Source organism: Lathyrus oleraceus, chromosome 6 (genome assembly GCF_024323335.1).
Source record: "Lathyrus oleraceus cultivar Zhongwan6 chromosome 6, CAAS_Psat_ZW6_1.0, whole genome shotgun sequence".
Classification (NCBI taxonomy): Eukaryota; Viridiplantae; Streptophyta; class Magnoliopsida; order Fabales; family Fabaceae; genus Lathyrus; species Lathyrus oleraceus.
Window position 1 is genome coordinate 241,948,896 of NC_066584.1, and position 17,795 is coordinate 241,966,690.

Sequence of the window (17,795 nt, forward strand, 5' to 3'; positions counted from 1 at the left end):
TTAAGTGACAATGTAAAATCTTTTTACACTGTCTTTGTATTTCAATTAAACTCTTAATAAAATTAATTTTTGTAAATATTTACCATAACACTTTAGATAATTTTATAATATATAACATAATATTTTCAATTTTAATTTATAATAATAAATCTAAAAGTACAAGTATTAATTTAAACTAGTAAGCTTAAATTAGTTGAATAATTATTTAAGTAGACCAATTTTATAATTTTTATCTTTTTGTGACATGATTTTTTTAGCAAAATATTACATTTTTAACAAAGTTTTAACCTTTTCTAACCCCGTCTAAATTATTCTCCCTTTAATTAGAAGTAATATCCTACGTTTAAATTCTTACTTCTACTTTTCTTTATTTTTACATAAAAAAGGAAATATCACTTTGATAAATCCCCTAATTAACATTTAAATATTTAATTAGATTATTATTTTTTATTTATTTTGTTTTCACCTTCCCCTATTGTCCCCTTGATACACACGTGCACACACATTCATTGTGCCAAGCGTAGCAACCACTGATTTTCACGTTTTTTAGAATATTAAAACTAGTGGCGCGTGAGCCCCAAACTCCGTTGGTCGATTCTACAATGAGCAACAACATCGTGCCGGCATCCACGGCAGGCGCGGTGGGGATCGCAGTTGCGGCGATTGAACTTACTGATTCCTATAGCTGGTGGCGCGACATCGATGAATCTCCGGCGTGGCAGAACCGCATCTTCTACACCCTCGCCGTCCTTTACGGCGTCGTATCCGCCATAGCTTTGGTACTTTCCAATCCAATTCGTTTCCCCTCTTATTTTCCCCCTTTCATGCGTAACTCAATTCGTTTTCCAAAAATTTAGGGTTTTATCAACTTTTGTTTACTTTGTTTATTATGATTTTAGATTCAACTAGTACGAATACAGTTGAGAGTTCCAGAATACGGTTGGACTACGCAGAAGGTTTTTCATTTTCTAAATTTTTTGGTGAATGCAGGTTCGTATCAATCAAATTAATGTTTCTCTTTAATTTAATATTGTTTTCTTAACACTTGTTGATCACTATAAATTATTCTCTATTGATATGCAAAGAAATTATTTTTGCAGTTCGATGTTTAGTTTTCATCTTCTTTCCGGGTGTACAAAGGTTACAGCCAGAGGTATGGAGCACTGGTTTCCGCATTTAATTTGGATTATTTTGTAACACAATCTGATTTTAATATCACTATTTGCAATTCATAGCATGTAATGCCGTCGATGTAGTGTCAATTAGTGATGATAGTATTATTAAAACATAGAATTTAAATCCCCTCGGAGCCAGTTGTATCAGCTTCATTTTAGTTAAAAATGATTTCCCCATTCTTGATTTTTTAAAATTTAAAATATGCTCAGACATATATCATTCACACTCTGTTTATGCACGTAGATTGTTCAACATATCTTACTTGATGTGCCGAGTCTTGCTTTCTTTACAACCTACGCACTTTTGGTCTTGTTCTGGGCTGAGATTTATTACCAGGTAAGTTTGGTTTTGGTGCATTCACACTATCATCAGTTTCCTTTCTGTGGTTTTCTTCAATCGTCTTAAGTGTGTTTGTTGTTTAGTTTTGACAGGCTGATTGCTGTAAGTGTTTTTGCAGGCACGTGCTGTATCCACTGATGGACTGAAACCAAGTTTCTATACAATTAATATTGTGGTTTATGCTGTTCAGGTAAAAATTCTAGTTAATGTTTTGGTTGACTATGTTTTGTTGTTTTTTTCTTTTTGAGATTATTGATGTTGCACACAGTTTGTTTTATATTTGCTTAATATATGTTGAAAATACAATTGACGCAAGTATCACTGCAACCAAACATCTGGAAAATATTATTTGATTTGAGTTTTGCATGTCTATTAATATGTTTGGTACTATATAGTATAGGAAAAATAAGAGACTTGAGCCATTGTCATATAATCAAATGTCAAGTGAAAGTTTTGGAGTGTTTGTATAATTTGGATATAACTTCATTTTTTTAGTGACTGGATTGATATGGAGTAGTTTAACACTTTGGCTCTAAAATCAAGGTGTTTTCATATGACACCATTCTCATTTTAATGACTTATGGGACAATTGGCGAAATATTAGTTAAATTTTTTTTGAGGATTCTAACATTTCGCACTTTAAGAATCCGGAAAACATTCCAACTCCATTTATCTGTTTGAGGATTCCAACAATGTAGTAATTCTTTTTTGTTACAAGAAAAAAGTGATTTTCTAAAACAAATATCCTACAAGGGTTCAAATTCTGAATTAGAGCCCATGGTGGATTGTAGTGGTAGATTTTTTGGCAACTGCTATGGCCAATTTGTGAAGGTTGGTAGTGCAATGGCGGATTTTTGGCCTTCCGCCATGGTCGGCCATTCGGCATCAATAACATAGATTCTATTATTAAATGCAATTAATCTACCTTTAAATAATGCAATGACCACACTTTCATGCTTTTATCCTTTTATCTTTTTTATTTCAACATACTGTAGTAACTAATGATCTAATCCTAGTGAGGTTGAAACTGCTGCTCTAAGTGCAAAACTGGACGGTGATGTATAATTTCAATATTCCACCCCCAATTTATTTATTTTTTTTAATTTTTTAATTTTACTTTCTTTTATATAAGAACAATATCAGAGCATAATTATTTTGGGATGTATGATAGAAGCCTGTAGATTAAACTTTGGCGCTAAACCCCCCTAAAGATTACATATTATTTACAAAGGTTTGTCTATGTCAACAGTTGTTGAAAGATGTTTAACTTCAGTTGAGTTAGGATATGGATTGCCATGAGTTAAATTTGGCCAGATACCCAATATTGTTCATTGCAAGATTATGATTGTAGAGACAGAAAGGAATAGAGTGTACTATTTACACGTTTCTTATAAAAGCCTTTTCTAACAAGCTAGATTCCAAGTTTAGATTTTTTACCTTGGACCATCATTAGCATCATTAGGGACATCATAGCTTTATTGTCACACCTCCATCCATTTGACAAGTTACTCCACTGTCGTAGCTTCATCATTATCCTCTCTATGCTCTATTTATGTAGATATCCGAGTTGAGAGCTTGGCCTAACTTTCTCCAGCTGTATCTTGTAATGTGGCCAAAACAGCAGTTGAAATTCTATGGATACAGACCCTACATAAGAGTCAAATGTTCCAGTCAGCACCCAACATCTATTACTACGATAATATGACAATATAATCCTTGTAAGTTGTCACACAATCTGTACTTCATCCCAAACTAATTATATGGAATTGAAATTATACTTAGAGCAATAGTTCTTAACGGACCTCTCCAAGCGATTCACATTCCTGCTTAACATCAGTATACTTTTTTTATTAAATTAAGGTACTGTCTACAGGAAGGTTTCATGAACCTATAGACACTCTGTCTGTGACCACTTTCATATTTGATGTTCGGTGAACTGGCATGTTTTGCCTAGCCTTCCCAAATTAGGAGAAAGTGAAATCCCCTGTAGGATTTTTGTTTTATCTATGTTGCAAAGAATTAAAAAAATGTTTCTTTGCTAACGCGTATCTAAATGACTAGATCCCTTTTTCATATGACCATCGATATTGTTTCTTACTTTCAACACATCTGTTTATTGGTGAACACTAGTATATTTGAGGTCCACTCCTGCTATTGGCGGTGGCTTTGCCTAATGTGTAGATTGAATGGGATTTACTAAATATTTTAAATCTGTGCTGCTACTATTCATACCGTTATGTCCTCGAGACTCAAACTGATCTCTAATTATTGATCTTTAAAATTCAGCAAGTCTATTTTTTGCCTATCATAACTGCTAACTAACACTTGCCTATTAAAAAAGAGTATCTTTTGTACCATTAGTCTTGATTTCTATCTTTATTGAAAGTGTTTCATGGTTGTTACTTTCATGTTCATCAGTTTTGAGGTTGTTGAATGACCCATCTTGTTTTTTGTTTTGTTTATGTATGTCAGATCATTTTGTGGTTGATATTATGGTGGAAACCAGTCAGTGTACTAGTCATTCTGTCTAAGATGTTCTTTGCAGGTTTGTCTGTTTAAATTTTTGTTTGTCCTACTCCTTCACTTCGCTTAACTTATCATGAGTTTTTGCCTATTAATATGGTATACATGTTGCAATAGGGGTTTCTTTGTTTGCTGCCCTTGGCTTTCTTCTCTATGGTGGAAGGTATTCAATTTTTTTTTTTTTGGATTTTCAACCACCGTTGATGTACTTATTGCATCTAGGTTACAACGTACAAGATACTACTGTATCACATCAGGCTCATGCAAGTTCTTTGGAGTTTAGTTTTAGGGCCTTAGGGGTACATTTTTCTGAGTACTGGTATTGGTGTCTATTTGTTTGCCTTATGGCTCGTCCAATTTTCTTCTCATGCTTTTTAAAGGGGTAATTGTCAGATATGCAGCAAGATTGAACAGCTTTGCATTTTTGAGCTTTTGCGACTTGCTGCTTAATTTATTTTGTTATTAACTGTAATATCTATCTCTTTCTATTATCTTCTCTTATAAAATATATGTGTGTCTGTGTGTAATTTATTGATCAAAAATAGAAAAGTTTAAGGCATGTAGACTACATCAAGTTCCTATAGAGTTCATTTAAGTTAAATGTTGAATGTTATTTGTGTACACAAATATTGCGTACCCACTTTTGTAGTACCCCTTATTCCCTATCTTGTTGTGTTGTGTGTCCACTTTCTGACTGTTTTTTTTTATAGGCTATTCTTGATGCTGCAACGCTTTCCTGTTGAATCCAAAGGGCGACGTAAGAAGCTGCAGGAGGTATGCAATATGACAGAGGCGGAGTGTTGTATTAATAAAACAAGCCTAATCCCAATATTATGCTAAACTACTTACTGTTACTATTTGCAATTCTAATAACCTGTACTTTCTAATTGCTAACTACTCATGATTTTAATTTCCTAAATTACCCTCACCTAACATGTTTATACTCAATCTAGTCTTAATTATTTTAGCATTTATCTTTTTGCAATCCTAGTAATCTTAATTACTCTCTTATTTTTATACACCAAAGTTTTTCACTCAGTCCTCAAAATCCAAATACAATGCAAAATCCCTCAGCTCTTAGTATAAAATATATATTAAGATTATTAAATCACCTAAATTTCAAAACACAGGGTCATCTAATAATTCTAGTTATGCCATGTTCCTAAAAAGAGAAAATACAATAAATAACTTGTTAAAATTTGAATGTTGATTAACAATGTAACCAGAAAAAAAGGTTATTATGGAAATATGAATAAAACGCATTAGAATAATGACAACTGATATTGTGAAATGTTGATAGAAAAATATTGACACAGAAGGCAACCTAGTGGTTTAATAACTGCTAGCATAGCAGGGTCTAAAGAAGGGTAAACGCCTTTGTGGTTCGATCGGTATTCAGTCTTACCTTCTAATTAGTAAGAGGTTGATTCCACAACTCAAACTTGTCGTCTTCTAGTTTCACAGTAGGAATTCCAACTATTATGTGAAGGCTCCCCTTCCAAATATTAATATATATATATATATCTAATAAAAATATTATTTGGGTAAGTATTCTCTGGAAAATGATAACTAAGCTGTTAGTAGGGTGTAGGAATAGGGAATTGAGTGTATCAACAGCCTTGTTCCTTATAAGGAAACCGGTGAAATCACACATCCACTAGGGATATGGCCAAATTAGTCCTTGTGTAAGTTGAGCAATTCTAGCCCCTTGAGTTAGCTTTTGAGATTTTTTGGGATCATGCACAAATTCTAATATGGTATTAGAGCTTATCTTAAATCAGTTATTGGACCTTCATATTTGTACCTGCTCCAAATGTCAAATTTTGAGCATTAGGGGGTGTTAAAAAAATCTTTGTTTTTGAGACACCCACACTTGTACATGCTCCTGTGACAGTAATGTAGATTTCTGCTTCTAGCAGGCATGATCTGGGCTATATTTCTTATCAAACCACAGAATAGTGGCAAGGCAAGATCATAGAAGATGGTGCCATTTTCTTACCATTTTTAAGTTATAGGAATTATCTAGAGATAAAAGAGGAGAGCGAGGAAAAGTAAATGAGAGAATAGGGACTTTGAATAATGGAACTTTATAGATATTGCAAATATAATTCTAACAATAAGTGATGTTTCTTTCTTTCCAGGTTGGCTATGTGACTACCATATGTTTTTTATGTTTCCTTATCAGATGCGTTATGGTGAGCTCCTTTTAATTTTTTAATATCAGCGATTCCTATTGGTTGGTTTTCAAATTGAGTTTGATTGTATTTTGCTGTGCCAGATGTGCTTTAATGCTTTTGATAAAAATGCGGACCTTAATGTCATGGACCATCCTATTCTAAACTTCATATATTACCTGGTAAGTTTTTTTTTGTTGTTGTTGTGCTTCTCAATTGTGGTTATTTTACTGCCAATACTCTGCTGCTTCGTTATTTTGTAGCAAGATTGGTGACCCCTTTTGGATCTAGTTGGAACATTGGGTGTGGGTTCATGGAAGACACTAACTTGAACACCACATCCCCCTTGATAACCAACTGAGATGCCACTGAGCTAAAAGGCCGATTACTCATTACTGTTTCTAGTTACTGTTCTATTCTCAATATCATTTATTTGGGTGTTGTAATCCCACATTGTATGAAATATGACATGAAAATGTGTTTATAAGTGAGAGGTATCCCTCGTCTTATAAGGTAGTTTTATAAAGATGAGCTAGGTCCAGTATAGAAATATAAGATAGACCCACCCACCAAATTGGGATAAGGTAAGGCATAAATATTGTTTATAAAAATTGGCATTACTCACTTTACTAGCCAATTTTGTAGGGTTGAGATAGGCCTAACTCAGATGGTATCAGAGCCTATCCAAAACTCTTTGTGCCACCCACTACTGGACCACCTGTGTCATGCTCTAGATGTACAATTTTGGGCATTAGGGTGTGTGTTGAGAATCTTACGTTGGATAAGATATGACATGAAAATGTGTTTATAAGCGGAAAATTTCTCTCACCTTGCAAAAATAGGTTTTGTAATAATGAGTTAGACCCCCAATATAAAATATCAAGAGGTCTATTCTGTGCTTTATACTGATGGTTTTACTTTTAGATTACAGCTGAGTGGTGAAATCCTTAACATAGTCGGTATAAAGTTTTCTGACCCAAATTTTATTAACCTTTGCCTGCTTAAACTCAACCCAAAGAACCCAGAGTATTTAAATCATATATGTTTCAAAACACCATTCATGGTTTCCTCATCTCTTGATCAAATTTTCAAGCACAAATGGAAATTTTGTTTATCAGAAAAAATTGTAATAGATAATCTGAATTTCATTTGGAAAGGTATTGGACTGCTATTGTGAGGTATCAATAGTTGTGCTGTTAGCAATTCTTGTAGAAATAGTTTACTGGCGTAATTTACAATGATAAATCCAGTGTTCTGTTGGGTCATATTTTTAAATTTGCTCCAAGGATAAAGAATAAAAAAACGGTGTCTCTATGGCTCCAACATTGTTTCTCGCCCACTTTACTTCTCACCCTTATCACATTTCTGTTGCAGTTTGTGGAAATATTACCTTCTTCTTTGGTCCTATTCATTTTGAGGAAGCTTCCACCTAAGCGAGGTATCACACAGTATCACCCGATTCGCTAAAAAGATTGAACATACCTAGAAAAAAGGAGTTATTCTTATCTGACTCTCGCAGTCCAATGGTAAATTTTAGATCAGAGAAAGCTAGTCTTTTCTCTGCTAGGAGTGACAGCTTCTATCATGTATTTTATAGTTCATTAAGGCTTGCAGATTTCAAAACTTGATAATTTATCAATTCTCTAACGTCTGTGCTTTGTTATCACTGATATTTGCTCTGTCTATAGTTGGTTCTGTTGTTTAAGCAAAATTAAATATAATGAGCAACAATAATAGGGAAAATGGGATTGATGTCTTGTATAAAGTGTCGCAAATTCGTAAATTTATTCTTCACCATATCTTTCTATTTGTGCTGTTTGATCTTCAAATTAAGCATCTTTAAGTAATTGGTTATTTCCCAGTTTAACTAAGTTTTCTTAGACTAAACTCTTTTCTTTGAAATGCTATGATTTGAACACTCATTACCAACAGAATCATTGAAAACTTGCTGTAATATTTAAGGATAAAAGAAGGCTTACCTTGTTTAGATTTTCTGGGATTTGACATGTTGATAAATAGAAAACCTTCAAGCTGGTTGTGCCATCCAGTGGTTTTAGCTTTGATGGATACTCTGTTTGAGAAGATGTGAAACAATTTGATGAATACTCTGTTTGAGAAGATGTGAAACAATGATTTCATCTTCAACCGATTTTAGTATGAACCACCAGCCAGTTAGTAATTGATTATTTGGTTTGACTTATTGGTTGAATGGAGGTTATGACTTTTAATGGCACATAGAATAGAAGTTGATGAGAACAATTATCTCTTATTAGTTCTTTCTTTGTTCCCGTCTGACTTAAATGCAACATGAATCATGTTATTGTCAAACAAAAACAAAGCTAAGTGTTGGCTAGGACTGTTTAAAAAAGTCGTGAGTCGAGCTGAAGTTAAAATAATCGAAGTGTTATGTTTGGTTAGTGAATCAAATTATATTGTATAAACAGTTCTAGAACATGACAAGTAAATCGAACCAAAATTGAAATAGAATTGAAATTAAAAATGAAAAATACTAAAAACAAGTTGAATTCTTTTAAAATTTTTGAAAAATAGTTTAATGATTTGGTTCTTTAATAAATGTTTTAATTTGAGAAAAATTGTCGAAATGTTTAGAATTTGAAACAGTATAAAACCAATAATTTTGGGTCAGGTTTCAATGGTTCGGTTCGTGTAAACTTTTATTATCATTTGTTTCGGTTCGGTTTTTGTGAATCATACTATGAACAACACTAACCTTAATGTTAACTATATTATTTAACGTGAAAATTAAGTGAATATTAAGAGAGACGTTCCAAGTTTTTGAACTTTAAAGAATTTGTGTAGGTTAGTCACATGATAACAAAAATAAAATAGAGATTTTATATTTAATTATAATTTAATTTAATAGTTCTATTTAATTATATTTGAAGCCTCATTATAACGTCTTCAAATATATTGATAAAATAATTATATTTTTATTTATTAAACGTGTTATAAATGGTTTCCTCATATGTTTAATCTTGTGGAATTTCATTGTTCATTTTAGTGGATTTCTCTATCAATTACGTTATCTCTATTCACATTCCATGAAATCTATACTTTTCTTAAAAATCTAAGTTTAATTTCACCTAAACCAACTTAATCCTGTAAATAAAGTTTAGGTGTCAAAGAATTGTAGGATCACAAATTCACAATCTTTTATTTTTTTTATTATGTAATTGTGAGTTTCGCAGATAAATCTTTTAAATATGAACAATCTTTTCATTTTTAAAAGTGATAACATAGTTTGTGTTAACTACAATTTTGATCCCTCTTATTTAATCCCATTCATTAAAAAGTTGACACGAGAATTTTAATATGATCATTTGTCACATTTTGCAACAAGTGATACACCATCCATATTTGAGTGTGAAAATATGGGGAAATAACTAAAAATGCTTGAATTATAAATACAATAATTAATTATGAAACACATAATTAAAAATAATATAAAAATAATATGAATGTATTTAATCGAGTGAATGAGATGCTTTAATTGATATGTATTAATTGAATTAAATAAATTTAAACTGGTAGTATAAAATTTAATCTATGACACCATTATTTATTTATATTTATGTATTAATGTAAATAAATTATTGATATTTATAATTAATAGTTAAAAAAAATGTATTTATTAATGTTTTCAAAATCAAAATGGAGAAGTTTTTTTAAATTTAAATATATACTTATATTTTAAGTTATTAGATATTTTTAAACATGATTTTAATTAATAATATTACTAATTTATTCTAAAGTATAAAAAGTCCATATTATGCCCAACAAATGATAATTTTGTAAACCAAAATATAAACAAATGATAATTTAATAGTAATAGTTATCCATAAAATATAGAGTTTAATGGTATACTGACAATATAAATAATTTTACACTATTATGACTCATCCATATCATATAATTAACTTAAAAGTCACAGTTTGATGTGACGGGATACACGATGGTGATGGGTTAATAGTATAGAATTTATTCTGTTAGCGCATATCCCATTCTCTAATATATATATATATATATATATATATATATATATATATATATATAATATATTATATTATATATATATATATTATATTATATATATATTTAAAAGTAAATTTGTTAAATATATAAAAATGAAAAGAGGAACACAAAAAAAGAAGAAAGACTATACCAAGACCCTCTCAATAGAAAACAAACTTAAAAAAAGAAGATAAACTTAGTCTATTATTTACAAAATCTACTCTTAAATCTAATGGCAACGAGTCAAAATGAAATGAATATGTAACTGTGAAATCTAAGTTAACAAGTGAGTCTGCACAACTATTTTCTTCTCTGGAAATGTGATATTACAAAAAAAAAACATATGTGAAATGATATTTACATAGTTGATCCATCTGGTACGAATTTGTCAAAGCATTCTAAAAAAAGGCCTGAAAGCGTGTACCACCACAACAGAATCAATTTTCGGTCAAAGATTGTGCCAACCCTTTTCATTGGTGAACTCAATGGCTTTCATAGCATTTTAGAGTTCAACAATGAGAGAGTTAGTAACACCATAAAACTTGGAGAGAGCCCCAAGAAAACAATTGTTATGGTCTTTAAAATTACTTTCACAAGATGAGATTCTTAGGTTATTTAAAGAAGTTCCATCACAATTGACTTTAATCCAACTTTTGAGAGGCGAATACCATATAACTTCCAAAATTCTAGGGGATTTGAGAGGTAAAATTTCGACCTTGAAGTTTTTCAAAATAGCCAAGTCATGTGTACTAACATGCAAGGCTACATCTGCATTGTTACCAGATAAATAACAAACACCTAAAATATAATTGATGGAAGAGGAAACCTGAATGAACTTTTCTTTAAATCTAATGTTATTTCTAGCTATCCAAACTGCATTGAACAAATGAATAACCATAACATTAACCATCATAGTGAAGGAGAAGAGCGATCTAAAACTTAGCGGAATTTTAAAAAAATCTCCTTTAGGGATCCTTACGAATGGGCATGATCAGTGATAGAATCGTTACCTCTTGTGGAGATTGAAACCTTTGATGCAGATCTACGGAGCGATCACGAACGTTGAATGGTGACAATGCCTCTACTTAGTCCATACGAACGGTTTCCTTCAATCTCAGTGCTAGCTGCTACAAATGAAGGCTTTGAGTGAGAGAGAGAGAGAAACGAAATTGCAACTACACAAATGCTTATGCGCAAGGGTTCTATTTATAGAACCACTTGCGTGAGCTGCAAGCTAAAAAGTCCACTTAAGTGTACGTGGCCCATATCTTGTAATATGCCAAAATCACTTAAGCGCGTGGTACCTTACCATATTTCGTATTCTACTTAAGTACACTGTACCTTACGATGTTCTACAATTCACTTAAGTGCACCGTACCTTACGATGTTCCTTAGTTACTCTATCTCTCATCAATCCATCCTTTCGTGTGTGACTCTGTAGGTTTTCGCGGCATTGACAATTATATTAAATCACATATTTAACATGATAAACAGTGAGTGATATCTAGCAACACATCACTGCTACCCAAGATACGAAAATGTCATGTGATATGACAAATCCTTTTGTGATAATACTTATGTGTACAATTACCCTTTTTCCCTTATGTCTATATTGAACACAAGGCATAAACCGTGTCATCTTTGTCCAATTCAATATTGGGCCCGTAGACATTTATCCTGTTACGCAGGGTGGGCAAATTCCATCTAGGTCACTCATGTCTCTCAGCATGCTTCGTGGAGTACCCATCAACTGTCTTTATGGTCATCCAGTTATGGACAATGTTTGATCAGCAATAAGGCACTCGACTCTACATCTAGGGTACATAGTATTTTCAGGTCAAAGGGTGGTATACACCATTATCACCATGAGAATAACTTATGACACTTAGCATAACATTCTATATAGTATTCTCATAGCGGGTCAATCCAGTATAAATATTACTCCCAATATCCATACTTATGTTTAAGACTTGATAACTCCTTACCCATGATCCATGAGATGTGATCATCAGTCTATATACATAATAGCCTTAATGCTTTAATGTTATCCCACTTCACAACAAAGCTCGACTACAGATACTTTAAGAGTAATGTCCTTATGTTTAATGGGATCTCATGATTAAGTCACACTTGATACATTAAACGGACTAGCTGTTCTAGAGACTTTATTAAACAAACATAATAAAGAAAAAACCTTTTATTATTAATAAATAATTCGATACAAATACCAAAAGTATTGGCCTCTAGGGCTTACACAAAGAATCTCCCACTAGCACTAGAGCCAATCAGGCATACCCATAATGCCCATAGATCTAGTATGACCATCATGCTTCTACTACGCAAGAGGCTTTGTCAGTGGATCAACAATATTGTCAAGTGTAGGTACTCTGCATATTTTCACATCTCCTCTATCTATTATCTCTCGAATGAGGTTATAACGCCTAACTATGTGTTTAGATCGTTGGTGAGATCTAGGCTCATTAACTTGTGTTATAACACCATTGTTATGACAATAGAGACTAATGGGATCCACAATGCTAGAAACTATGCCAAGTTCACTAATGAACTTTTTGATCCAAACAGCTTCCTTTGCTGCACTTGAGGCAGCAATATACTCGGCCTCAGTTGTAGAATCAGCAATTGTATCTTGCTTTGAACTTTTCCAGCTCACAGCGCCACCGTTTAAGCAAAATACATAACCAGATTGCGATCTAAAGTCATCCTTATTTGTCTGGAAGCTAGCATCGGTGTATCCAATTATAACAAGGTCTTCCTGACCTCCATATATCAAGAATGAGTCCTTAGTCCTTCTCAAATACTTAAGGATATTCTTGACAGCTACCCGATGAGCATCACCGGGATCAGATTGGTACCTACTCGTTGCACTTAAAGCATACGAGACATCTGGTCGAGTACATAATATGACATACATGATAGATCCTATTGCAGATGCATATGGAATCTTATTCATGCGATCCCTTTCTTCCTTAGTTGAAGGGGATTGTGTTTTTGATATACACAAGCCATGTTGCATAGGTATGAATCCTTTCTTGGAATCATGCATATTAAAGCGTCTTAGCACTTTGTCTATGTATGTACTCTGACTTAGGCCAAACAGTTTTTGTGATCTATCTCTATAGATCTTGATTCCTAATATATAGGCTGCTTCACCTAGGTCCTTCATAGAAAAGCATTTCCCCAACCAAGACTTTACTTATTGCAGGGTAGGGACATCGTTTCCAATTAGTAATATGTCATCTACATATAATACCAGGAAAACGATCATGCTCCCACTAACCTTCTTGTAGACACAAGGCTCATCTTCGTTCTTGATGAATCCATATTGTTTTACTGTTTCATCAAAACGAAGATTCCAGCTTCTGGAAGCTTGCTTCAATCTATAGATTGATCTTTGTAACTTACATATCTTTTGGGCTTCTTCTGGTATGTCAAATTCTTCAAGCTGTGTCATGTACACATCCTTAAGAAGATTCCCATTAAGGAAAGCAGTTTTGACATCCATCTGCCATATTTCATAATCATGATATGCAGCGATAGCAAGTAAAATCCGAACAAATTTAAGCATTGCAACTGGTGAAAATGTTTCGTCATAGTCAACCCCATGAATTTGTTTATATCCTTTTGCAACCAGTCTTGCCTTATAGGTATGTACCTTACCATCCATGTCAGTCTTCTTTTTGAAGACCCACTTGCATCCTATAGGATTAACTCCTACAGGAGGCTCTACCAAGGTCCAAACTTGGTTTGTGTACATGGAATCCATTTCAGATTTCACGGCTTTGAGCCACTTCTCAGACTCGGGACCAGTTATGGCCTCTTGGTAGGTCACATGCTCATCTTGACCTATGAGTAATACATCACCTTGATCAGTTATGAGATATCCATATCTCTCAGGTAGGTGACGTATCCTACTTGACCTATGCTGGTCTTGTTCTACTTGAGCATGTTGCTCTTCCACAACTACTTGTGTTTCATGCTCTAATTCCTCCATAGATGTATCAATGCTTTGTGATTCTTGAATTTCTTCAAGCTCCACTTTCCTCCTATTGATTCCTTTGGAAATAAAATCCTTTTCTAGGAAAACTCCAGTTCGAGTGACAAACACTTTGCCCTCAGAAGGATTGTAGAAGTAATACCCTTTTGTTTCTTTAGGATACCCCACAAATAAGCATTTGTCAGATTTGGGCTTAAGCTTAGTTGAAATTTGTCGTTTCACATAAACTTCGCAACCCCAAATCTTCATGTAAGACATATGTGGTTTCTTACTACTCCATATCTCATATGGTGTCTTCTCAACCTTTTTGGATGGAACACGGTTAAGTGTGTAAGCTGCTGTCAATAGTGCATGTCCCCAAAAGGAGTTTGGAAGATCGTCGTGACTCATCATGGATTGGACCATGTCTAACAAGGTTCGATTTCTTCTCTCAGATACACCGTTCCATTGGGGTGTTCCAGGAGGAGTAAGTTGGGATAAGATCCCACACTCTTTCAGATGGTCATTGTCAAACCCTGATTTTGCCCGTAAATCACGGATTCCGTACATTCATCATAGTTGTCACATATATGTATATCATATCATGCATTTCATACCACATAATGCCTAGAATGTTAGTCGAAATATATTTTCGGATCTACAGGTAGACCGGTTGAATCAATTTTCAAAAATGCATAACAGACAAAATATTTCCAAATCAACCTTGCAAACATCAGTTTTATTAATCTACTTTTTGCGCAGTTTAACCTGGTGTACTCGATTTATTTTTCGGCTAATTTTTCGGATACATTTTGATCTGTCTGAATGTTCTAACCGGGCATATATTATATATATATATATATAAATATATATAGATATATATATATAGATATATATAATTATATCATATATATATATCACTAATAAATTTATATATATATATATATATAGATCGATATATATATATATATAGATAGTATATATATATATAATATATATATATATATATATGATATATATTATATATATATAGATATATATCAATTTCTTAGTAAATTAATATATATATATATATATATATATCACTATAATATATATATATATAATTATATATATATATATAATATATATTATATATATATATATATATATATATATAGATATATTATATATATATATAGTATATATATATCCTATTTTTTTGTTAGCTTTAGATATACTCTTACGTTGTTAATTTTAATATATAATGTTTTTTATAGTTCAGTTATAAATATCTACTTTTATTTTATTAAGTTAATATATACCTTTATTTTTACTAATTATAATATATATTATATTTCTTTACTTATATATATTACTTCAGTCTTTTTAAGTTATATATATATAATATATATATATATATATTATATATATATATATATATATATATATATTATATAATATATATATATATTATATATATATTATATATATATAATTTTATGTATATATTTATCATGTGTTAATATTGTTTTTACAATTTATTATTTTAGCTCTATTTTAATTATGTAGCAATACAGATCTATTGTGGTTAACACGTGTGTATATTAAGTTTAGATTTCTTTTTTTAATTATTTTGAGTTTATGTAAAAAAATGTAATACTGCTATAATAATAATGTGTTTGACTACTGGTTAGTTTATTGTTGCGTTGCGACTTAGAAAGTTAAAATCCAATTTGAATTTCGAAAATCGTTTAGACGTATAGATTCAATTGCTCGATTTTTTATAGAGTGATTCATACATGAACCCACTCTAAGTGAGCCTAGAGCTAAATTCAGGTGACTTTCGATTTCGGTCGGTTTTCAGTTTCGTGACTTACGCTTGTGCCTTCTTACAATGAGCTCTTTTTTTTTGGGTGCTCGCATTTACTTGTCTACATTTCAAGTACCCTCAAATCACTTCAAACCATTCTCAATTCAAATATTCAAACTTCTTTTCTCAATAAAATTGGAAGAAAAAGACCTCCTAGATGAAATATCCAGTCGTAATCCCGAATATTAGGCCCAAGTTGTAAGAGTTTGCAAGCCATAAATATTCGTCTTCTCTTCAAAATACTTGTAAATATTCAAACTTCTTTTCTCAATAAAATTGGAAGAAAAAGACTACCTTGATGAAATATCCAGTCGTAATCCCGAATATTAGGCCCAAGTTGTAAGAGCTTGTAAGCCATAAGTGTTCGTCTTCCCTTCAAAATACTTGTAAATATTTAAACTATTTTCTCAATAAAATTGAAAGAAAAAGATTACCTGGGTGAAAGGTCCAGACGTAGTCCCGAGTATTAGACCCAAGTTGTAAGAGCTTGTAAGTCATAAATAATCGGCTTTCAAGCCCAACAATATATTCAACCAATCAAACTCTTTTTTCTCCGCCGTGCGATTGATCATAAAAACCTTTTTATAAACGAAAGAGATCTTGTCTTAAGATGATGTAAAGCAATGCTTCATCCACAATTGTTGAGTTGAGATAAGTGACGTTTTTCCGAATGTTGATTTGTAAATCCATTCGATGTGTGGTATACGTCTGCTCCTCATCTGTTTTGGGTAAAACAATGTTCCTCGTCGATTAATACAATATAGTTTTCGCTAAAATCGACCAACAAACAAACATTTTCTACCCAGAACTACGTAAGCCTTGAGTTCTCTATTGCACCCGGAGATACGTAGGAGAAGGATTTGTAAATCTTGTCAGGCCCATTAATAAAAAACTTAGGTTTAGTCTCCTTCGTTGCAAAAATCCAAAAACATTCTTTCTTTTCTCTTCTTTCTTTCCCACCTAATAGCTCGAGAAGCCTAACATTTCTAAGCCGAAATTAACGCGCATAACTAACCTAACGGTTCCCGTTGAGTACAATGGACGTGGGGGGTGCTAATACCTTCCCCTTGCATAACCGACTCCCGAACCCTGATATTGGTTGCGATGACCATATCTTATCCTATCTTTTAGGGGTTTTATCGATATTTTCTCTTTATCATTTTGGAAATAAATAAAGTCCGATGGTGACTCTGTTCAGTCCATCATGCGAGCGTGCAATTGCGCTTTGCTAAGTCGTGTTCTCACATATTTTTGAGGTGCGATAGATGGCGACTTTGCTAGGGAATGATGATTTCCCTAAGTGAGTCAAGCCTAGTTAGGTCATTTGTGTACCTTTATTTGTGTACTAGTGTGGCTTTTCTTTTTTGCTTTTGCTATCTTTATTGCCATATTTATATAATTTATTATATTGGTTCCATTATGCTTTGGTACTTGGATACTCTGATTGCAAACCTTGTGGGAAAGACTTTTTACCCGAGTCTCGAGTAAAAACATAAGATAGGACGAGGTTGAGTAGTGCGGGTCCGCGAGATGAATTTCTCGTTGGGTAAGTGCGAGAACCTTACTTAAGAGTAGATCCTTGGGAGGATGTTGTCGTCCGACAAGTAAGTTTCCGTAAGCTTCAATATTTTCTTTTAGGATCCATGACTCTGAGGACCATTTGTAGAACCTTAATCCTTTGCCCAACTAGGAAAGATGGTTGCGT

The 17,795-nt window shown here is 32.6% G+C and overlaps 1 protein-coding gene across 1 annotated transcript; it reads left to right on the top strand.

Annotated features, from left to right (window-relative positions):
- The first annotated feature begins 464 nt into the window (after positions 1-464).
- On the top strand, positions 465-8,019 carry LOC127090951 (tobamovirus multiplication protein 3). The gene is made up of 11 exons (XM_051029429.1): positions 465-779; positions 900-990; positions 1,101-1,153; positions 1,420-1,512; positions 1,634-1,705; positions 3,988-4,060; positions 4,156-4,201; positions 4,749-4,812; positions 6,180-6,233; positions 6,317-6,394; positions 7,587-8,019. The coding sequence occupies exons 1-11, from the start codon at positions 603-605 to the stop codon at positions 7,677-7,679; spliced, it is 894 nt and encodes a 297-aa protein (XP_050885386.1). The 5' UTR covers positions 465-602; the 3' UTR covers positions 7,680-8,019.
- Positions 8,020-17,795: the final 9,776 nt, after the last annotated feature.